This window comes from Marmota monax, unplaced genomic scaffold (assembly GCF_021218885.2).
Source record: "Marmota monax isolate L192 unplaced genomic scaffold, Marmota_monax_Labrador192_F-V1.1 WCK01_AAM20220418_F8-fsc00149, whole genome shotgun sequence".
Lineage (NCBI taxonomy): Eukaryota > Metazoa > Chordata > Mammalia > Rodentia > Sciuridae > Marmota > Marmota monax.
In genome coordinates this window covers 4282384-4305268 of record NW_026693170.1, presented here as the reverse complement: position 1 = coordinate 4305268, position 22885 = coordinate 4282384, and the positions used below count along the sequence as shown (strand labels likewise).

Sequence of the window (22885 nt, the reverse complement as noted above, 5' to 3'; positions counted from 1 at the left end):
TGAAAGAAAAAGAAGAAAAAAGAAAAAGAAGAAAAAATGATAATAATAATAATAATAATAAATGCAGTCCTAGAGTTCTATTAACTTCTCTTCCAGTAGGTGGAGCTGTGCCCACTGGGCCAAGCTTCTCTTCTCAATAGGTGGGAACCATTCACTGTGCAGCAGCTCTTTCTCCTAGACTGGGCGGGTCTCCAATCCTGAGTGTCTAGGGCCTTGTCTTGTGTTTCCTAAAGCCAGGCAGTGCTCACCTGTGGCGCTCACCACAATACTGGCTACACGCCAGGTCTGCTGCTCCTGGGAGCCCTGTTTTCATGAACACCTGGGCTCACTCTCCCTGTTTGCCTCCCTCAGACCCTAAGTTTGTAGAGCTTGGGGCTGAGATCCCCCAGCGAATTTGCTTGCCCTCCTGTAGCCACGCCCCCGGTAGCTGGTGCAAGAGACCTCAGTTGTCAGCACTGGTGGGAGCGGTAGCCGGGAGTTCCGCGCCGCGAGTCCCGCGCCACTCCTGATTCCCTCGGTCTGGTTATTGCGTTCACAGGAGAGCTGGGAGTGGCCCTTAAGGTTTCCTCGCTGTGTGGAGAGAGATGACTAGGGGATTACACACCTGTCGCGCTGGTTTCAATGCAGTTATCTCCTCCGCCCGTGATGCCATTTCTCTGCCATGGTGGTATCCCATGCAAATGGTGACCGTTCGTTCCCTTTGCTGGGTGACCAATGCAACGGGTGGGTCCTGACTGTCTCTCCCAGTCCCTGTTTCAGTCCTGTGGCCACTGCCTATGAAGGCTCGGTTGGCTTTTACCTCTGTAAGTACCTAAGGGCCGGCCAATTATTTCAGCGGGATCGTTAGTGCTGAGTCACACGAAGCAGGCGAACCGGAGCTTAATTGCCTCCGATTCGGGCTCTGTATGTGTGTTCTGAGGGGCCCAGCCTGTACACCCCAGATCCACGTCAGCTCAGCATTGCCTAGTGATCCTGAGCAAACAGCATTTAGGCAGTTTACGGCTCCCTATGCCCGCGCAGTTGAAGATGTCAGAGACTTGATCTCTCTGCGCCTGCCACCATGTTACATCTCCTCAGTGATATTCATGTTGCCCTTACAGCTTCCTGGTATAAGCAAGTTCTTGGGATTATACAAACTGCTGCTTTGTTTCCAGTCCAGATTTCTAGAAATGAAACCCTGCCGCCTTCGCCTCCGTATCTGGGCCACGCTGACGAGCGCCGCGCTTGTCTGTGACCGTAGCAGAGCCGCCCTGGCCTCCGCAGCTCTTCAGCCCGGTGCCCGGCCCCAGGGGCCCAAGCGGCTGCCGCTGCGGCTCTCCGTCCCCCTCCTCCGGAGCATGGGTCCCCTGGCAGGGGGGGGCAGAACGACCCCAGAGCAGGCTCTGCCCGAAGGTGCAGCGGCGAACAGGCCACCGAGACGCTCGAGGCTGCAGTCCAGCCTTCGGAGGACAGGGCTCGGCACGCAGCCCAGCTCCAACCTCTAGGTGCGGCTGCCGGACAGTGTATACAGAGCCATCAAGACAGCAAGCAGAAAGCAAATGGCGGCTTCCGCGGAGTGGATTTTCGGCACAGAAACCACAGCCCCGCCAACAATCCCAATCCACAAACTCTCCCTGTATAAAAAATATTCAAAGAAAAGAAAAGGAAAAAAAAAGGCGGGGCGCACTGAGCTTTCTTTGCCTCGGGTACTTACAATCCACTGCTGATTACACATTCAGCTTCTTCGCCCGGAGCGAAGCGAAAGAGGAAGCAGCTAAATGGATCTTAAAGGTAAAGAAGGTGTCCACAGGCAGAGAGAACACTGGCTTTGATTATGACAAAGGCCTCGGAGATCTCTGCCTGCCTAGTGTCACTCCTGCATCTGACGACAGCTCTCCACCTTTCCTTTGGAGAGCCCTCTTCTCCTATCCATAGTCCATATAATTTGGGTAAAGCTGCCTTCCTTTGTTCACTCCAGGAATGGATACATACCCTTGTCCTGCACAATCAGACCACTCCCCCAAAGATAAACTTAAAATAACGCTTTTTACTCTAAACTTTTTAAATTTGGATTCATCAGGACTTAGTGCTGAGGAAAGGCATATGTATCCAAAAAATGTACATAAGCCTAAGGTACTTTGGAAAGATATTCTAACAGGACAATGGAAAGGTCCTGACCCAGTGATTGTCTGGAGTCGGGGTTCTGTTTGTGTTTTTCCACAGGGAGAACAGCAGCCGATTTGGATTCCAGAGAGACTAACTAAAGCAATTTCTACAGACCAAAAAGAAGATGATTTGACTCAAATCCATAACAGCTGATATCCAGAGCTCCAGCTTGGCTATTCTTACATCTTCGACAGTGATTAACCAGCATGCTTTTTTCAATATCTATTTTATTATTGCCTTTTCCCACATCCTAAAGTTCTATTTTATTTTTTGAGCTCATACAAACCTAGGTTAATGTTTTTCTGATCAGTTTTATTTTTTGACTGTGGAGTTTTTAAACATTGCAATGGAGATTTCACCTAGGTAAAGCTACAAGGCATTTACTATTGTCTTATGTGTTGTATGTCATGTGTGCACACTTCTGTTTTGTGTTGTATGTCTATATGTGCGTATGTCCATAGATCTTATATGAGGAGCGCTCATGAAAAAATGGATCCGAATTTTTTTTATTCATGTGATTTTGTGCCCAGCCAGACTGCGGCAGTCCCCGAATTCATTCCCTATTGCCAAAACAAGAGAGAGATGACAGAAAGAGAGAGACTGGTCATATGTGAAGCCCTTCAGCACAGATGATGGAACACAAGGAGTGGATAAATGGGACTGTATTTATCCTGAGCAAGGGAGAATTTATTCAGCACAAATTGTGTCCTGGGAGGCAAAACTGCAGAAGGACCTACTGCCAAGTTTCCTCGTTTGTCCCCCGTTACTATATATTCACCTATAAAGGGGCTTGATTACCTTCAAGGTTGGTTCTGACTTTTGAAATTCTATGAATAGGGGAAAGGAGTACACCTGAGAGCCTGGGAAAAGCTACAGCATGATGGAAGGAAGTAGGACTACACAAAGGACCTTCCCATGTTGATGCAGACAAGGACAGGGAAGATGCTGGTCCACAGCAGGTCTCTCAGACACAGGAAAATGTGGAGGCCATCGCGGTCATTCCCTACAGGGTAGAAACAATGACCCTGGATCCTTTGGCCCTTTTCCCTCAGCCCATTCAGTGGGGCAGGAAGCAGATCTGGTATGTTGGGGGCACTCTGCCCACACCACTCTCCCGGGGAGTGAGGTCGATGTCCTGGGGAGCCACGGGGCTGGCCACAGAGAAGTTCTGGAGGATGGTGGTGAAGAAGAGGAACAGTTCGTTGCGAGCGATGCCTTCACCAAGACAGATGCGCTTCCCTGTGGGCACAGAGGATCACCATGTGGGCTCGGGGCCAGGGCACATGCTTTGCCTGCCATACCCCAAAGCCCAGGCACCTGTGCACTGCTACGGATTTTCACAGGCTTGATCTTTAACCAGGATAAATGTCCCAATCTTCAGCTGGTGGATCTTCATGTTGATTGTTATAGGAGAGAGTTTATAGCTATTGTTTGATGTTCAAAGGGTTCAGTGGCCTCATAGGAGATAAGAACCCACTTATGTTTGGGTGTGTCAGTGTGTAGGTATGTGTGTGTATACTTCTGACTTGACATTTTTAATGTTCTTCTTTTCTCACGAGGAGCATAGTACTTATCAGGCACTGGCAGGATGACTAAAGGTAAAGATGGAATTTGTAGAAACTCCTAGACTAACACCTGGCTTGCATTAGGAATCCTACAGGTGTAGTTATTGCTATGTCTGGATCTAAGAACCAGTAAGTGTGTGTGTGTGTGTGTGTGTGTGTGTGTGTGTGTGTTTCTGGCACTCTGTGTTATTCAGCATGAGCTGTGTCCTGGGAGCAGAACTGCAGAAGGACCTACTGCCAGGTCACTATATATACACACTATACTATATGTCTGTCTCTGGTTTTCTTCTAGTTTCAACCTGAAATTCACCAGCTTCAAAAATTCTCCCCCAAAAATTATTCATGAAGTTGTCAATGGGAACAATGCCCATGAGCTGGTTTTCTATGGGTTCCCTCAGATGGATACTCAGAGGGGTTTGGAGAAACCCCTCTTATTTCCAGACCACAGGCTTAGAGAGGATGGAGGACAGAGACAGCCTGAAAAGTCAGGCAGGGACACAGAGCGCCTCCAGGTACTTCAGTCCTTCCTCATCTGCAATCTGAACGCCCTGGGAAGGCCCAGTGGAGGGCAGGATTCCAGGCATCCACCTCACCTTTCAAGTTGCTGCAAAGTTGTGCCTGCTTGGATGCATCTGGCAAGGGGTCTGTGTTCTTTTGGCATTTCCAGATGTCAGGAGATGGGACCTTGGAAGTACTCAGGGCGGATCTCTGGGCAGGTTCTACTGAAACTGGTTCGGTGACCCAGATTTTTCCAGAACAAGCTAAGGCCTGTTCTGGCACACCCTCCCCATTCCTAGAACTGTCTTTCTGTTTGGACACCTTCTGATATCTCCTTGATGCTCACATTCTTTGGCTCAGTGCCTCTTTCTGTTCAGGCAAAGTCTATTCTTGTCATTAAATACACATGACACGCACTGTTCTATGTTCATTTTTATATTTTCTTCTCTTTTCACTTTCTTCCATCTAAATTCCTTGCCTATTCTACCTCTCTCATCTATTTATACCTATGTCCCTATCATATTTTTCATCTCCCTCTAAATATACCTCTCTACTTCTGTCTCTTTTTTCTGTCTCTTATTGGGTCTCTCTCCTTCTTCTTCCTCTACTGCCCCGCCTTCTTCTCCTCCCACTGCTGCTACTCTTTCTCTCCTTTTTGTTTCTACTTCTCTCTCTCTCTCCTTTCTCTGTGGTCTCAGGTTCACTCTCTGTCTCTAACAGACTGTCTATCTCCCTGTCTCTGTCCCTCTCTCTGTCTAGTCCCCATCACTTCTCCGTTGCTTAGCTCTGTTTCAGTCCTTACTCCTCTAAGTCTCTGCCTCTCCCTAAACTTAGCCCGGGGCTACTGAATGGGGAACTGACCTTCACCCACCATCTCACGTGTTCCCTGCTCTCACTGAAGACAGAACGAGGACCCTGAAGACCACATTCTACAGAACTGGGGGCTGAGCCAGAGTCTGGGCCACTGAAGTCACTGATGAAACTCATAATTAGGAACTTGTTTCTGGGGCCTTCCTTCCTCCCCAAAGACGAGGAACCTAGATGTTGAGTTTTCCTTGGGTGGAGCTTTCAAGTTAAATAGTTTAATCTAAACCCCACTGAGTAAACTGCACCCTAATTTCATATTAACCAAAGGGCAACGGAACATGAGAGCACATTCCTGGAACAAGTAAGCAAGGTTCAGCCAATCCCAGCACTGCACTTCAGCCAATTGCAGGCTGCAAACTGCTCAGATCTGTCCAAGGCAGCCACAGGGAGCCAGACTAACCCACCTGTTTCTGCTATTTGGTTCCTTTTTCTGTTTACAACACTACCTGCCCATGCAGCTGGGTGGAACTCTCTAAATCTTCACCACTGCAGGATGTGGTCAATTCATGAAGTGTTACTTAGCTAAAATTAATTCTACAAAATTTGTCTAAAATTTTCTTTTACCAAGCCACAGTGGAGAGTGGGAATAGGGACAAGTGTGTACAAGACTTTCCCCAGCCCCAGTGCTCAGGCATCAAAGCAAACTCCTCTCCAGCCCCCGAGGCTCCACCCATCTGAGCTCTTCACCCTCAGCCCCTTTCCTAATCTACACCTAGCACTTCTTACAATTGCTCTCATGGGCCACCTGGCTCTGCCCTGCTGTTGCCTCCACCTGGAACCTTCTTTCTCAGTAGCTGATCAACACTCACCCACCAGGCCTCTGCCTGAAAACGAGTTTCTCAGGTGAGCTTTTCCTCACCTACCCACCAAAATTAGTATTTCCTATTTTGTGCTTCCAATACCTGATTAATGATATTACTTGACCCTGTTAGTGTATACTTTGTGTCTGGAAGTTCTTAGCTCAGGAGGGGCATTAAATCATTTAATTGGATGATTATTGGGGACTGGTTGATGAATGTCTATCTCAGCTGCTGAACTACAAGTTTCCTGGGGTAGGATCTGTGTCTTTATGTGGTTTGTTTGATGCATTATTTTTTGTCCCCTGGACCCAGTGCTGCATTAGTTTTTAGTTGTTGCTCCATTTTTTAAAGAAGGTGACTTTGTTCAGGTCTAGAGATTTCCCAACATTTGCCCAAGGTCCTGCTCATCAAGGCGAGCCTTGGGACATAATGTCACTTCTCAAGTCTCCTGGCAGGGTGGTAGTGAAGATGCAATGGGACAGTACAGGTAAAGCAACTGGAATATGCTGAGCCCTCACAAAACAAAGACCTATCATTGTGTGTCTCAAGGAGCAGATGGGACCTGCCCCTGGTGTCTGCAAAGGGATCCCAGGTCCAGCCTACCTGCCGAGAAGGGGATAAAAGCTTCGTTCTTCTTCAGTGCCCCGTTGGCATCCAGAAAGTGGTCAGGGTTGAAGGTGTCTGGTTCTTCAAAGTAATGCGGGTCATGGAGAGCAGAGCTCAGGATGGGGTACACTTCAGTGTTCTGAGGAAAGGTTAAAAGATCAAGAGACACTGCCATTTTATCAAGAATACAAGTAATAATAAATGCTGGCCAGGATGTGGGAGGAAAGTATGCTCATATATTGTGGTGGGACTGAAAACTACAACCATTTTGGAAAGCAATATGGAGATTCCTCAAAAGACTAGGAATGGAATCACCATGTGACCAAGTTATCCCACTCTTTGGTATTTATTCAACAGAACTAAAATCAGCATGCTATAGTGACACAGGTGCATCAATGCTTACAGCAGCATAATTCACACTAGCCATGTTATGGAACCAACCCAGATGCTCATCAATAAATGAATGGATAAATAAAATATCTTATATATACACAATAAAGTTTTATTTAGCATAAATAATAATGAAATTGTGTGATTTGCTGGTAAATGGATGCAACTGGAGAACATTCATGCTAAGTGAAATAAGCCAGAAACAGAAAGTTAAGGGTTGAATGTTTTCTCTCATATGCAGAAGCTAGAGCAGAGGAAGGAAAATAAGTGGGGGGGCATGTCCCATGAACACAGAGAGCAGATCAGTGGAGAGAGGAAGGAGATTGAAGGGAAGGGAGGAGGAACTGAAAAGGGAGGAACTGCAGAATCAGATTGACAAAATTATGCTATGCACGTACACAAATATACCACACTGAATTGCACCTTTATATATATATATATATATATATATATATATATATATATATATATATATATATATATATATAAAGCACCAAAGTAAAAAAAAGAACAACAACAATAAATAAACATAAGGAAGACCAGTAGAGTATAGGAATTGAAACTGAGGAGGGAAGAGGAGAGGTTAAAAGGAAGCAAAGGGCAATGGAATCACCATGTGACCAAGTTATACCAAATTATACTCAATGTGTGAGTGATCATGTCATCATGAGCCCCACTGTTATGTATAACTATAATGCAGTAGTAAAAACATTTTCTAAATATTGCCATTCCCTAGCTCTCACACACAATTAACAAATTGATAGCACAAAACAAAAATGGAAACAAGGAGGCCCTATGAAGAAGCCTGTTGGGGTTTAAGTGTGCAGAGTTTAGCTCCCTCAGGCCTGACATTTTGCAAGAGCTGTGGCTGTGATTTAGGTCAGCTGAGGCAAACCTCAGCTAGGAGGAGGAAAAGTTCTCTTCCCCTTATCACAAGTCACAAGTTCTGCATGGTTTGGCCAAGAGGAAGAAGCTTCCTGCATACTTATCCTGGGAACAGTACATTCTGAAGAAACAAATGCATCCTCAGAGGAGTAGATAATGTCTACAAAGAACTTTAGGAGGGTACTTATCAAACAAACAGGAACAATTTGAATCTAGCTCTGTGTATCCGCTGAGGCATGATATTTGGACAATGTGGGTAAAGTGTTATTGAAGAATTGCTTGCTTTGTTAGAAGAAGTGTATAAAAGGAACTTGCAAATAAACTTCAGCATGCAGTTGCGATTGCTGCCTTGGCTCTGCATCCCCTGTGTCCCGGTTATTTCGTGACCCTTACCCAGGGACCCGAACGCTCTAGACGTTCACAGAAGCCCACAAGGGGTTGAGATTGTGGGCTAAAAGAACAGAGCACGCCCACACAGAGTCATGGAGCCCGCTGCTCTCACCTTGGGGATGATGAACCCTCGAAAATAAGTGTCCTTGGTGACTATGTGAGGCACACCAACGGGAACGAGGTCTGCGAATCTCTGAATCTCATGGATGACGGCCTCCGTGTAAGGCATCTTGGTGCGGTCATCAAGGGCTGGTGGGCGGTGTGAGCCAATCACCTGCTTAATCTCCTTTTGGACCCTTTCTGCACCAAAGAGGGGAAGCATGAGCCTCTTTTCACATAAGCATTTCACCAGCGACACTGTTTCAGTGGGTCAGTGAGCCAAGAAAATCCTAGGGCAAAAGCTTACATCATTGATATACTTCAGAGCAATCAGCTGGGGTGATGAGAGGAAGAATTAGAATTCTAACCCTTTCAAATTCAATGAATCTAATGAACTGTCTCCTATATGCACAGAAACCCTGCAGGCACACAGCATGCACACAAGCACACATGCACACCCACACCCCACATTCACCACAACTTCACAAGGAATTTTAGGTTAATAACTCCATATTAAGAACCTGTCAAAACCTCACCCTCAAAGATGAACAGAAAATGATCCAATAATTGTGTGCATGTGTGTTCATTACAGGTGAACACTGCACTCAATCCTCAGGAAAATCACAGTGGAATAGATCAATGGATTAATCTATGAGCAAGTGGATAAAGAAATGATTGCATAAATCAGTCAAACAGATCAATTCTTGAATGAAAAGATTGATAATTAACGAAATGAGCAAACAAATGAACGGATTGTGTATTCGGCTTATCAACTGATAGATGGATGGAATAAAGAATCAATTAAGAAACGATTATCAATTATCAATTCATTGGGTTCATTGCTTTATTTACCAATCACATAAATGTTGGATTTATGGGGCCATGTCCATGTGAATGGAGAAATTAGTGAATGTCTGATAAAACAAAGGAATAAATGAAGGGAATGATAAATGAGAGATGATAAATGAATCATCATTAAGTGGATAAGTGAGGGAATGGATGGATGGATGGGTGGCTGGATGTGGGATGAATAAGAAGATGGTTGATAAAAGGTTTAAGGAATGAAACCCAGTTAATAAAAAATGGGTGGGTGTCGTGTGAATGAATGAATGAGCCAAGTCATCAGTGACCAACAGTCCATTCAACTCTTCTTGTGAATAGCATCAACTCATGAATGAATTAATCCAAATAAATGAATGAAACTGTCCGTGAATGAATTATAAATGAACTGATCAGTGAATATACAAGTGGATTAATCAATAAAAGATGGACAGCTGGATGGGAAAAGCACTGGAAGAATAGATTGACAGATTTGTCATTGACCCAATCACCAACAGCATTGACTCAGCAGGAGACCTCCTGAGCCTGCCCAGCTCCTGAAACATCCCTCTCTGGTCCACTGTCTTTCTTTCCTGTGCATCCTTGGGCCTCACCCTTGGATTTCCTCAGCTCCTCCACCAGACACTGAGCCTCATCCATGGAGGACTGCAGCCCAGAAGGGGATCAGAGGACCCTCCCCACGCGCTCTCCCGGGCCCACCTGCCACGTGAGGGTACTTGAGCATGAGCAGGAAGCCATAGCGCAGAGTGGTGCTGGTGGTCTCGGTGCCCGCGAAGAAGAGGGACAGCAAGGTAAGGGCGAGGTTCTTGTGGTGGAACTCGCTCTGCAGGTTGGACTTCTCCTGGGCCCAGAGGTGTGGAGAGGGAGGGCAGGTCAGGGCCTGGAGCCCACTGGGGACTCGCCTGCCCCCCAGGCCCCTCCCTCTGTCTCTGGGTCTCCCCCGGGGTCCCTGGGTCTCAGCAGGGCCAACCCCGAGTCTCTCTCCTCCTCATGGCTCTGCCTGGCTTGGTGTCTCTCTCTCTCTCCGTCTCTTTGGCTTGTTTCTGGTTTTTGTCCCCAGTCCCTTCCTGCCTCTAAGGGTCTTTTCTCCTGTTTCTTTTGGTCCTTGTGTGTCCCCATCACCCAGCGCCCCTTCCCCTCTCCCTCTCATGTCCGTCCCCCTCCTCCTTTCCCTGGTCTTCCTCTCCCCCCCCAGCTCCTCCCCCTCCTCCGTCCTTCCCGCCCCTCCCCCCTGCCTACTCCTTCCTCCAACCTCCCTCTTTCCCCCACCTCCCCGCCCCAGGCCTCACTTTGTCCATGCGGAGCAGGTAGGCGTCGATGAAGTCTCTGGGGGCGCTGGGGTCCAGGGTTGCTCGGTGCTTCTCCACACTGTGGCCGATGAAGGTGAGGACCTCCTGCAGGTTCTCGTAGACTTGCCTGTGGGTGCCGGGAAAGTGCTTCAGGACGTCGGAGAAGAACTCAAACACCTGCAAGAAGGAAGGGGCACTGAGGAGTTCCAGGGGCCTAGCTAGCAAGTCACGTGGAGGGCAGCCATGCAGGGCCCAACGCCTCTGTGGGGAACCTCTGTCTTTCCCCTCCCCCCCTTCTCTTCTTCACCCTCTCCCTCCTCCACCCCTCATCAGAATCAATCTCTATCCCCGCTCTCTTTGTCTTCTCTTTTTTCCTCTATTCTTTCTCCCAAGCCCTCATTTGCTTTTTTCTTTTCCTTTTTGGTTTTTAAAAATATTTTTGGCACCTTGTAATTGTACATAACAGTGCAAATCACTATGCCATATTCATACATGCACATACTCTAATTTGATCAGTTTCAATCCCCAGTACCTTCCCTTTCTCTTCCCTTCCCTCCCCATCCACTCTGCCCATCCTTTTTCTGTTGGTTCTACTATTATCTTAATTAGTACATCATGATTTATATATACATGAATCCTTGTATGATATTTGTACACCGACATAACATTATTCAGCCCCCAGTACTTCCCCAATCCTCCCCTTCTCCATACCTCCCAATCTTGTTCCTCTACTCTTTTGGTACTGGGGATTGAACCCAGGGGCACTTAACCAGGGAGAGACAGGGTCTCACTGAATTGCTAAGTGACTCAGCCTGGATAAGTTGCTGAGGCTGGCTTTCAACTCACAATACTCCTGCCTTAGCCTCTTGAGATACTGAGATTATAGGTGTGCACCACCACACCCAGTTCTTTCTTCTGTTTCTTGAGAGACACCCTCATTTTTAATATCTATTCTCCCCTGCCCTTTGGCTTCTACATCCAAGAAAAAAATTCAATCCATAACTTTCTGAATCTGGCTTATGTTACTTAATTTCTCCCATCCATCCATTTACTTGCAAATGGCATAATTTTATTCTTATTTATAGCTGAGTAGAACTCCATTATGTATACCACATTTTCTTTATCTTAGTCTGTTGATTGGCACCTAGGCTAGATCCATAATATGACTATTGTGAATTGCACATCTATTAACATTAGTATTCATATATCACTATAGTATTCTGATTTTAGATCTTTTGGATACATACCAAGGAGTGGGATATCTAGTTCATGTGGTGGTTCTATTTCTAATCTTTTGAGGAATCTCTATACTGCTTTCCAAAGTGATTGTACTAATTTTCATTCCCACCAAAAATATATGAGTGTACCTATTTCCCCACATCCTCACCAGAAATTATTATTATTTGTATTCTTGATGATTGCCATTATGACTAGAGTGAAATGAAATCTCAGTGTAGTTTTCATTTGCATTTCCCTGATTGCTGTGGATGTTGAACATTCTTTCATGTATTTGTTGGCCATTTTTATTTCTTCTTTTGAAAAAAAATGTTTATTTAGATCTTTTGCCCATTAATCAATTTGGTTATTTTGATGATATTGTTTTTTAGTTTTTTATATATTCTGGGTATTTTCTTCTGTCAGAGGAGTACCTGGCAGGGATTTTCTCCCATTCTGTAGGCCTTCTCTTATGCTCTTTAATGTCCTTTGCTGTGCAGAAACTTTTTAATATGGTGGCATCCCACTTACTGATTTTTGGCTTCCTTTCTTGAGCTTTAGGGATCTTGTTAAGGAAGTTGGTGCCTGTGCCAATATGTTGGATTTCTGCCCCTATGTTTTCTTCTAGCAGTTGCAAAGTTACCTCTCTAATTCCTAGGTCTTTGATCCACTTTGAGTTGATTTTTGTGTGCTAAAGATAGGGATCCAGTTTCAATGTTCTACATATAGATACCCAGTTTTCTTAGCACCATCTGTTAAATTTCTCCAACATATATTTTTGTCACCTTTGTGAAGGATCAGGTGACTGTGTCTGTGTGGATTTGTCTCGTGCCTTTCATTCTGTTCCACTGGTCTTGGTGAGTGTTGGAAGGCCAAGACCATGCTGTTTCATTTCTGTCTCTGCAGTATGATTTGAGACCAGATATTGTGATGCCTCCACTGTGGCTCTTCTAACTCATTATTGCTTTGGCTATTCTGGGTCTTTTATTCTTCCAAATGAATTCTAGACCTGTTTTTCCTAGTTCTGCAGAGAATATCACCTGGTGTTCTGGTTTAGATGTGGTGTCCCCTAGAAGTTCACGTGTAAGACAATACAAGAAAGTTTGGAGGAGAAATTATTGGGTTATGGCCTTAACCTAATCAGTGAATTAATCCCTGGTGGGATTAACTGAATGGTCACGGGAGGCAGGTGGGGTGTGGCTGGAGGCAGGTGGGTGTGGCTGGAGGAAGTGGACAAGGTATCTGGGTATATATTTGTATCTGGAGAGTGGAGTCTCTTTCTCTGCTCTCTGATCGCCATGTGATCTCTTTCCCTCTGCCACACTCTCCTGCCTTGTGGCTCTTGTCTCATCTGGAGCCCTGAGCGATGGAGCCTGCTGTCTATGGATTGAGACCTCTGAAACCCTGAGCCCTTAAATAAACTTTTCCTCCTCTACAATTCTTCTGGTCAGATACTTTAGTGAGCAGCAAAAAAAAAAAAAAAAAAAACACTGATTAAAACACCTGGCCTTTTGATGGGGACTGCATTGAACCTGGAGAGAGCTTTGAGTAAATGATCACTTCGACCATATCAATTGAGCCTGTCCGGGAACAGCCACGCCCTAGTTTTCTTAGTCTTTCTGACCCTGTGTTTCTCCCTCCCTTCCCTCCCTTCCTTTCTTTCAACCTTCCTACTCCCTTCCCCCTCTTCCCCTCCAGGAGTCAACATCCCTTTCTCTCCATGTGGTCTCTGTCCTTCTTCGTCCCTACATGCATTTCTTTGCCCCCAGAACTGACCATCCTTTCCCACCTCCCTGAATGTCCCCCTCGTCCTCTTCTCCTCCTGCCACTGACCTGGCTGGAGAAGGAGCTGATTAGCGCGAATGACTGGTAGAACATGTCCAGCAGCCGCAGGAACTCTCGGTCTTTATAGTCGAAGCGTTCTCCAAAGACGATGGAGCAGATGATGTTGGCCGTGATGGACTGGAAGAGGAAGGTGGGGTCCAGGAGGGCCCCTAGGAGGAGAAGGCGGCAGGTCACAGGTCACAGACTCCAGAGCCTGGGGACAATCTGGCTGCTGCCCCATCTCTCTGTGACTGTCCACCGCTGCTCCAAAAGAAAAAGAATAATTGTAACAGCTTGCGCTGGCACAGACTGTCAGGCCCTACTCTTAGAACTCACATTTCTTTCAATCAGTTTTTACCAAAACTTTGTAAGGAAGATGCTCTTCTATTATTACCTCCCACTTTACAGTTGGTCAGACAGGTCGAGTAATGGAAGGTTGCACAGCTTCTCCTTCCTGAGGGCAGCATTCAGACCCAGAGACAGAGCCAGTGCTGTTGGCCACTCCCCTGCCTCTCTTCTGGACCCCACCTCTGACTGTGTGACCTCCTAGAGTCAAGTCTTTGGGGCAGGGCTGCAAAGCAGAGCTCCATCGATGCCTTGTGCAGATTCAGAAGCCCCGATGGCTGCACCCCTCACTCCCACACCCAGGTAGTATCTTCGCTCCATCCCGAGGACTCTCTGGTCTTGTTTGAATCATTCTTCATTTGCTCGCTGAAGCCTGTGCTTGGCAGGTGCAGTCCTGGTCCCTGAGGCTGGGAGGGAGGGGGCTGGGAGCCCAGGAACCTCAGGTGAGTGCAACCCCTGTCTCTGGATCTCACCTGCTTTTGCTCATTCCTCTGCAGACCTTTCTTTGAGGTTTGCCTGTCTGTCCCTCTAATTTTCTATCTCCAATTGTCTTCCTTTCTTTTTACCTCTCTCATTCTCTTCCTCCTCTCTCTCTCTCTCTCTCTCTCTCTCTCTCTCTCTCATTTTTCTCTTTCTTTTTTTCCATCACTGTCTCCGTCTCCTTCCCTGTCTCTGTCGCTCTGTTCCTCTGTCCTTCTTATCAGTCTCTCTGTCCCTGTCACTCCTTCCTGGCTCCACATAGATGTCTCAGAGTCTCCTGAGAAGTGTTGCTAAGAGTGAAGATGAAGGCCTGGTATAAATGAGGTGGACGTGCTGATAAAGGGCCTGCCACCTACATGCCACATTAGGAAGAATCTAAAATCACCAGAAGTGTCCTGGGGCTGCCCCAGAGCAGAACACAGCCCCTGCCTCTTTGCTTGCTGGCACATCACCCAAGGAAAGAAAAACACAGTTCATTATTTTCCATGTCTGCCAATCTGTTGCTTCTCTTTGCTTTCTTTTACATGTCCTATTTTTGACTTTGACACACACGATCAATCCATAAATTGATTTCCCTGAACACAATTGAATGGCAAGCTAATCACTCAGTCTGTCTTGGAAGCTAAAAACTTCACATCTCTTTCCCTAACTTTCTTGGTTTCTCACTTGCCATCTCCATCTCCATTCCCATCTCTCTGTTTCTTTATCTCTGTCTCTGCCCTTCTTTCTCTGCCCACATGTACCTCTCTGTCTTTCTGTTGCTGTGCACCCCACATCCCTCTCTGTTCCACTGTCTTTCTTTCCTGTGCATCCCTGGGCCTCACCCTTGGATTTCCTCAGCTCCTCCACCAGACACTGAGCCTCCTCCTGAATCCGTTCCTCAGTGCTCCGCTTTCCCATCCCAAAGTCCCTCATGGTGGCCAGAGAGAATCTCCGAAGGGTTTTCCAACGTTCTCCATTGGCAAAGGTCACACCTGGGGGTGTAGGAGAGGCATGGGTTGCAGAGGAAGTTGGAAGGAGTCTGGCTCTGTCCCCACCCCTTGTCCTCCCTTCTCAGACTCCCCTTTCCCAGGTCCCATCTTCCATCCCACCCCATCCCAGGGACTTCTAGGTCCTCACCGTATCCCTGGAAGATTGGCTCAATGATGGCCAGTGTTCCCCGACCAGAGAAATCCTCAGCTTGGTCCACCAGGGCCTCCCGTATGGCCTCTGTCCCACACAGCATGACCACGGGCTTTGGTCCCAGGTACACCGTGAACACATCCCCATATTTCTCTCGAAGCTGCCAAGCACATCCACACCAGGGTTGATGTTAGTCCGTGCACACCTCCGTTGTTAACCATGAAATGCTAAGATGCAGATTGGTCCAGAGGTGTCTCCCACAAGACCCTCCTCCCTCAGCCGCCAGCTCCCTTCTCAGGACCCAGCCACTAAGGGGTCAATGCACAGTCCGGGCAAGCCACTCTGATTGGTTGGGCCCTAAGAATCCACATGCTTCAGTATTTTAATGCCATCCTGCCTGTGCCCTTGAGTCTGGCCACATCTCCTGCGCCTCTCAAAGAATCTCCTGTGACCCAACTGCTTTCTGCCTCTTGACCATTTCCTGAGAGGATGACTCTGACCCACCCACTTGGCAGATGTGAAGGGACAGTGATGGCCTTCTAGCCTTGCTCATGAAATGGTAAAAGCCATCGTATCAGCCACTTGGGAGACGGCTGGGCAGTACAGTCACTCCTTGGCATCCACATGAACTGGCCCACGACATCCCTGGAATACCAAAACCCCTCGAATGCTAAAATTAAGTACTTAAAATGGTGTAGTATTTACATATAATAAGTGTTCATCCTCCAATATACTTTAAATCATCTCTAGATTACTGATAAACCTGGAGGAATATATTGCGTCTGTCCCAGCCCTGACTCAGGCCAGGCTCTGCTCCCTCTTGTTGGCAGAAATAATATGCCCTGGACTGGTGCCACCCTGTTCCTCTCTTCCAGGGATAGGCAGGCACCCAAGGTCACAGCCGAGGGTGACGGAGGACAGCAAAGGTCTGCACCGCAGCTCACATCCACACACCTCTGCACGGCCACCCGCCCCCTCGAGGACAGCGCCCCTCGCACAGCTCCAGCTGAGCAGGGATGCCTCTGGCCATCTGACCACTCTCCATCAAGATTCAGGCTCAGGCCCTTCACACACCAGCCGTCCACCCAACCCCTGAGCTGGAAGGAGGCCTTGCTCTTCCTGCTGAGGGATCCCCAAGTACAGAGGCAGCAACCAGCCCGCCTCAGGGCCCCGTCCATCTGTCTCACCCTCAGGAAGGAATTGAGCAAGCCTCCTCTCTGTAGCTGCAGAAGGTTCCCCAAGAAAGGCAGAGGACGGGGGCCTGGTGGGAGGCGGCCTCGGGCCTTTGGGCGACCCCTGACCAGCAGAAGGAAGAGGCCTGTGAGCAGAGCAAGGAACAGGAGGACACTGAGCTCCATGGTCCTGGTCTGACCGCCGTCCACCAGCTGCAGCCTCAGCTGGACCTTTTATCCTGAGCCTCCTCCCCACCCAGTTATGCAACCCCATCTGCTCCCCGCCTCCCTCCCATCACTGTCCAACTGTCCATAGTGTGAAGGTAGCAGAGAGGTGCTGAGTGCTCACATTTCCTGCTTGCTTGATCCCGCAACCCGCCCCCTCCCTAGATGTTGGCAGGGAATCTGGGAAAGTGATAACACAATGCATGGGGTGGGGGCTTGCTGGTGTGTGCCTGTGTGTGTGTGTGTTGCATCTTTTCTTCTGTAGTTGTGTGTGGTTGAGCGTGTAGCTGTCCACAAGATTTGTCTGCTGGTTTATACTGGCCTGCACTTGTCCATGCCTACTTGCCACCGTGTGAGTGTTGGTGTGCTTTTGATATGCCAAGGGATGTTTCCTACACGTGAAGGGACATTTTCTTCGTGAGGGTGCTGGTGTGCATTTCTGTGCTGTGACAACCTGCACATCATCAGCTCATCAGTAGCCTGAGCTTACATCACAATTTCTATGTCCTTCACCTCGCCTCCTCTCATCCCCTGGCTGCAGCACCATCTCACATCACAAGAAGGGGGAGCACAGTACAATGGGATATTTTGAGAGAAAGGCCATACTCATAACTTTCATTACAGTCTATTATTGTGATCATGTTATGTTTTTCTATATGCTACTTTTGTTCATCTCCTACTGAGCCTAACTTGCCAATTAAACTTCCATACAGATATTTTTAAAGCAAAGTGTCTACAGGGTTCAGCAGTATCCAAAGTTTCAGGTATCCCCGAGTTTGCTATGGAAGCGTTCTATATGCTGCTCCGTAGAGATCCAAAAGCTGCGATCTCTTAAGACTGTCAAGGTGGCAACAAATATCATCATGAACTTTGGCGGGAACATTCAAACCATAAGATGGCTCTGGGTTTCTCTGGCCACTCTGCTCCAGTCTGTCTCTCCTTTGCTGTGAGCCTTCACCCATGTGGCTTCTGGTGTGGTCAGTCCATATTTGTCAAATATGAGAATAAAGGTTTCCATCCCCTGCACCCCATGTTGGCCTGGGCCCACTCTCTACCTCTCTGTTTTAAGGGGTCCTCCCAGGACGGAGACGTAGCTCAGTGGTGCAGCACTTGCCTAGCACGTGTGAGGTCCTGGGTGGGATCCCTGAGTCTGAAATCATAAAATAAAGTAAATGCACCTCCTTCTCTTTAAGGGGGAGTGAGGGAAGAGTGAGAGGGGATGAAGCAGCATCGTTCTTTTTAAAAATTGTTATTTATTGGTTCATATTAATTATACACAATGGTGGACTTCGTTGTGACTCATTCCTACGTGCATGTAAAGTAACATGGTTGATATTCCTCCCAAGTACGTCCTCTTTCCTGCTCCTCCTCCCTCCCAGTCCCCTTCTTGTATCCTAATGTTTCCCTTCAGTCTTCACCCCTCTCTCCCTCTCTAGTTTCCACATATGTGAGAAACACAACCCATTTCCTTCTGAGGCTCACTTATCTCACTTAACATTGTGCTCTCAAGTTCCACCCATTTTCCTGCAAAGGATAGAACTTAGTTCTTCTCTACGGCTGAGTAAAACTTGACATTGTAATAGACCACATTTTCTTTATCCATTCATCTGTTGACCAACATCCAGGCTGGTTCCGTAACATAGCTATTGTGAATTGTGCTGTAATAAACCTGGGTACGCATATGTCACTCTAATATGCTGACTTTGATTCTTTTGGATAAAATACTGAGGAGTGGAAGAACTGGGTCGTATGGTGGTTCCATTCCTAGTCTTCAAAGCAACTTCAACATTGATTTCCATGGTGCTTGTACTAATGGACAGTCCTACCATCACTTATGAGAGAGTCTTTTCCCCTGTTCTCTTGCCATCATTTATTCTTATGTGTATTCTTGATGACTGCTATTCAATGGGAGTGAGATGAAATCTCCCTGTAGTTTTGATTTGCATTTCTCTGAAAGCTAAAGACTTGAACATTTTTTTCATACAATTGTTGGCCATTTGTGTGTCTTCATTTGAGAATGGTCTGTTCAGTTCATTCACTCATTTATTGAATGGGTTATTTCTGGGGATTTGTTTTTTTTGTTGTTGTTTGTTTTGGGGTTGTTTTTGTTTTTTTGGTTTGACAGGGCAAGGGGTGGTCTTTGGAAATTTAACCCAGAGGCACTTTACAACTGAGCTACAGCCCCAGCCATTTTTTGTTTTGTTTTGTTTTGTTTTGTTTTTGAGACAGGTTCTTTCGAAGTTGCTCATGGCTTTGCAAAATTGCTGACACTGGCCTTGAACTTGCGTCCTCCTGCCTCAGCCTACCAAGCTGCTGGGATTACAGGCATGGGCCACCATGCCTGGCTGGCTTTGTAAAAAAATTTTAATGTTGAGGGGTTGTTTTAGTTCTTTGTATAATCTGAATATTAATCCTCTACCAGAAGAGTAGCTGGCAAAGATCTCCTCACATTCTGCAGGATCTCCCTTCTCCTCATTGCTTCCACTGCTTTCCAGAAGCTCTTCGCTGTGATGAGGCAACAAAGTTAAGCAGACCTTTTGCCAGACCCAGGACCCTGACCCTGACATCTGAGTCATAATCCATTGACCAATGATTGATGAGAGGACAAAAAAACATAATGTGTTTTCAGGGGTGGAAATTTACTTTTCTGATATTGGAGAGGTGCTACCATAGACTTTCCTGACCTTAGAACCTTGCTCCCCTGTGCTGGGTCATCTGGCGCCAAGCCTGGGTTACCATGCCAGCCCAGGACTTCCTGGTGAAGGGCGCATGAAGTGCTTTTTGCTCTTACAGAGAAATTCACTGAATCTTTATGCTTTGAGGGAGATATTATTGTCATCCCAATTTTATTGAAAAGCCTGAAAAAAGAAGTTGAGAGTCTCCCCCAAGATCGCCCGGTGGGTTGGAGCTACATCATCCAATGTGGTACTAGCTTGCCACACAGGGCCTCAAACATCTTCAAGTTTACATGCTCCATCAAATTTAAATTTGATTTTAACTTTAAAACTTGATACTCAATTCAGCTATTGGGGAACTGTTAGCTATTTTTGGAAAATTTTTATGAATCAGCTTTATAAATGGTAAGTGGGATGCCCTGTCAAGGCCACTAACTGAGACTATTATGGGTTCCTGTTCTTTGTTGCCATCCCTCAGGGAACACTGACCTTATTGCCTGGTGCCCTGTGCCTTGGAAACAGTTTTTAGAACAAGTTCTCTGTTGTGTGGTTATTTCTTTGGGAAGGTTGGTCTGACCACTGTGTCTTCACCTTGGCTCCAAGATGCCCTGTTTGTATTTGTGTGGTGTTGTGTTGTGTGCTTCTGTGTGTGTCTGCTTGTGCTGGTCCTGTTTATATGTGTGTGTGTGCGTGTGTATGTGTGTGTGTGTGTGTCCTAGTCTCTGCCTTTGTGGTGGTCTGCAAGTGCTCAGTGTCTTTCTCCTTCACTTCTCCTCCTCTGGGATAACCATAGGCACAGAGATGATGAGAGAAACAGAGAGAGGATGGGAAAGCCATAATGGGTGAGACCCAGGCAGGGATGTGACCTAGGACATCAGGACATAACCGCAGAGAGCTCTGGACCCCTGTGTCTCTCTGAGCTGGACACTTGTCTCCCTGTTTCTGAGTACTTTCATCTTCCTCTGGTGGGCCTCCCTGCCCCTCCCACATCCCTCTCACTCTGTATCTGTTCTTTTCTAATCTCTGAGCTCTAGGAGCACAGTGTTGGGTCCAGTGTGATTGATGTCGGATGTGCTTGGCTCAGTCTAAATCACCACTGCGCACCTGCACCCTCTGTGTCCCCAGCAGGAGATCAGGCCCTAATTACCGAACATGACCATGAATGTGTCCACACCTGCCCATCTCTTTCTTTCTTGCTCCTTTCTTACATCTTGCTTGCCAATGCAAAACCAACCACTTGCCACTACCAGGAGCCTGGAACAGGAGATGGGGAGGCACCAGGGTAAGGTGAAGCCAGTGCTCTATGTGAGTCTGAAAGTACAAGCTGCTGGGCCCAGCCTCAACCCAGCCTCCTCTGACCCAGGAAAAAGGAAGCAACAGGTTGCACCCTGTTCATCTCTGATCTTGGAGAGGTGTCACCGTGGACTTTCCTGACCTCAGGATCTTGCTTCTGCTGTACCAGGCCACGTGGCACTAGGTTGCAAAATGGTCCTCATTCCAGACCCAGGAAACACTCACTGGGAGGCAAAAAAAGTGCTTTCCACTGAGTTCTCACCCTTGAAGGGAGGTACCATCATTCTCCCCATTTTACCGACGGAGGGAGTAGAGCACAGGCAGATCAAGAATCTCACCCGAGGTCGCGCAGAAGTTTGAGCTACATTGTTCAACAGGGCAGCCACTTGCCACACTTGGCCTTTAAACTTGAAATGTGGTGTGGCCAAACCAATTCACGCTTCATTTAACTTAATCCCAAAAGTCAGCATGCAGTTCAGCTATTGTGAAACTTCCAAGTATGCTGGTACAACTGAGATACGCCAATCAGTTCTTCCAATGGTAAAATTCATGAAAGCTAAAAAAATATCAAGGATTTCTAAAGAAAATTTAGGGTCCTGATTAAGGACACCAGATTTCAAAGATACAGTTTAAAAATGAGAGAAAGAGAAAGATAATGGATGGCAGAGACAAAAAGAGGAAGAAACTCAGAGATAAAGAGGACAAGAAAGATAGACCGGGAGATAAGACAGAGATACAGCTAGAGAACAAGAAGGATCAAGACTCACAGAGAGAGAGAGGAGAAGAGCAAGGGGGGGCAGAGACTGAGAGACCCAGGAACAGAGGGGCGCAGTCCTATTGCACTGCTAAAGCCTTTAAAAAATGTCAAGTGGGGCAGGCACCTGTGAAGGCGCTTGTTTTCATATCCAAAAGGACGCTTATATTATATTCAAAAATTTTAACAGATTTCCTGTACAATCAATGACATGCAATTCACTGTGTGCATCAAACTGTACAATTAGGCAAGATTTGAGCTATTATACATCCACACCCACCTCCTCTAAGCATCTGGGTCCCCTCTTGTACCTCCTCCCTCCTCCCGTTCCAACCCCTCCAGAGGCATCCACTCATCTGCTATGGTCACCTTGTTACATTTCCTAGCATTTGTATAAATGGAATCATAAATTATCCTTTTATTGTCTGCCTTCTTCTTCCGCAACACTCTTTTGAGGTTCCCAGTAGGTTGAAGAAGGGCTTCCCAAGTATGTGTGCATCCTCATACCTGGAACCTGGGATTGTTCCTTTATATAGCAAAAGGGACTTTGCAGGTGTGATTAGATTAAGGATCATGAGATAAAGAAATGAGCAGTAGGAGATGTAAGATGGGAAACAAGAAGTTGCCGAGATGCTGAGAAAGGGGCACCAGCCAGGAAGAGCCGGCTGGGAAAGGCAAGGAAGAGCACCCTCCCTTCCACTCAGGGCTCACAGAAAAACACCTTGACTTTAGTAGGCTGAGGTTCGTAAGCTCCAGAATTGGAAAAGGATAAACTGAATTGACTTTAACCACTAAACTTATGGATTGACTCCAACAGTCCTAAGCAACTAGTTGAAGGTTCACTTGTGTTGGTGCAAATATCAGCAGCTCACACCTTTTTACTGCTGAGAGTTTAACATGGTGTGGAGACACCCCAGTGGGGTTACTCCTTCCTCAGTCAGTGGACATTCAGGAGATTTTCTGTCTGGGACTCTTAGAATTAAAGCTGCTCTAGACCATTTGCCTACTAGACTGGTAAGCACATGGCATTCTTCTCTCTTCAGTGAATGCCAGATTGTAGGAAGACTGGGTGATTTGATAGGTCAGAGAATCTACTAAGGAGTTATGTAATTTACTTTCCCACCAGGAAAGTACAAGGGTTCCAATTACTTCACCTCTCCACTCCACCAATATTTGCCTTCAATTGTCTTTTTCATTTTAGCCAGTGTGATAGTTGTGTAAGGAAATTTGTTACACTTTTTATTTTTATTTCTTAATAACTAATAACACTGAGCACCTTTTCCTTTGCTTATTTGCCCCAAATATGTCACCTTGAGTGAAGTGTCTGGTCAGGAACTTTCCTTTTAAAACAAAAACTATGCTGAATGAAAGAAGGCAGACAGTAAAGACAGTAAAATTCTCAAAAA

At 46.7% G+C, this 22885-nt stretch overlaps 1 protein-coding gene across 1 annotated transcript; it reads right to left on the bottom strand.

Moving 5' to 3' along the window:
- Window positions 1–2635: 2635 nt before the first annotated feature.
- LOC124100285 (cytochrome P450 2B1) lies at window positions 2636–16758 on the bottom strand. The gene is made up of 9 exons (XM_046455775.2): window positions 16548–16758; window positions 15358–15520; window positions 15063–15212; window positions 13423–13583; window positions 10375–10551; window positions 9785–9926; window positions 8259–8446; window positions 6479–6620; window positions 2636–3384 (listed from the first exon to the last, which is right to left on the bottom strand). The coding sequence occupies exons 1-9, from the start codon at window positions 16716–16718 to the stop codon at window positions 3203–3205; spliced, it is 1476 nt and encodes a 491-aa protein (XP_046311731.1). The 5' UTR covers window positions 16719–16758; the 3' UTR covers window positions 2636–3202.
- Between the last annotated feature and the right edge of the window lie 6127 nt (window positions 16759–22885).

Excerpts from the sequence above, each read along its gene's own strand:
- LOC124100285 (XM_046455775.2), bottom strand. The coding sequence starts at position 16,718 with ATGGAGCTCAGTGTCCTCCTGTTCCTTGCTCTGCTCACAGGCCTCTTC. Across the intron at positions 15,521-16,547 it reads TGCTCAATTCCTTCCTGAGG|CTTCGAGAGAAATATGGGGA; the intron begins GTGAGACAGATG and ends TGTGCTTGGCAG. Across the intron at positions 9,927-10,374 it reads ACCTGCTCCGCATGGACAAA|GAGAAGTCCAACCTGCAGAG; the intron begins GTGAGGCCTGGG and ends CTCTGGGCCCAG.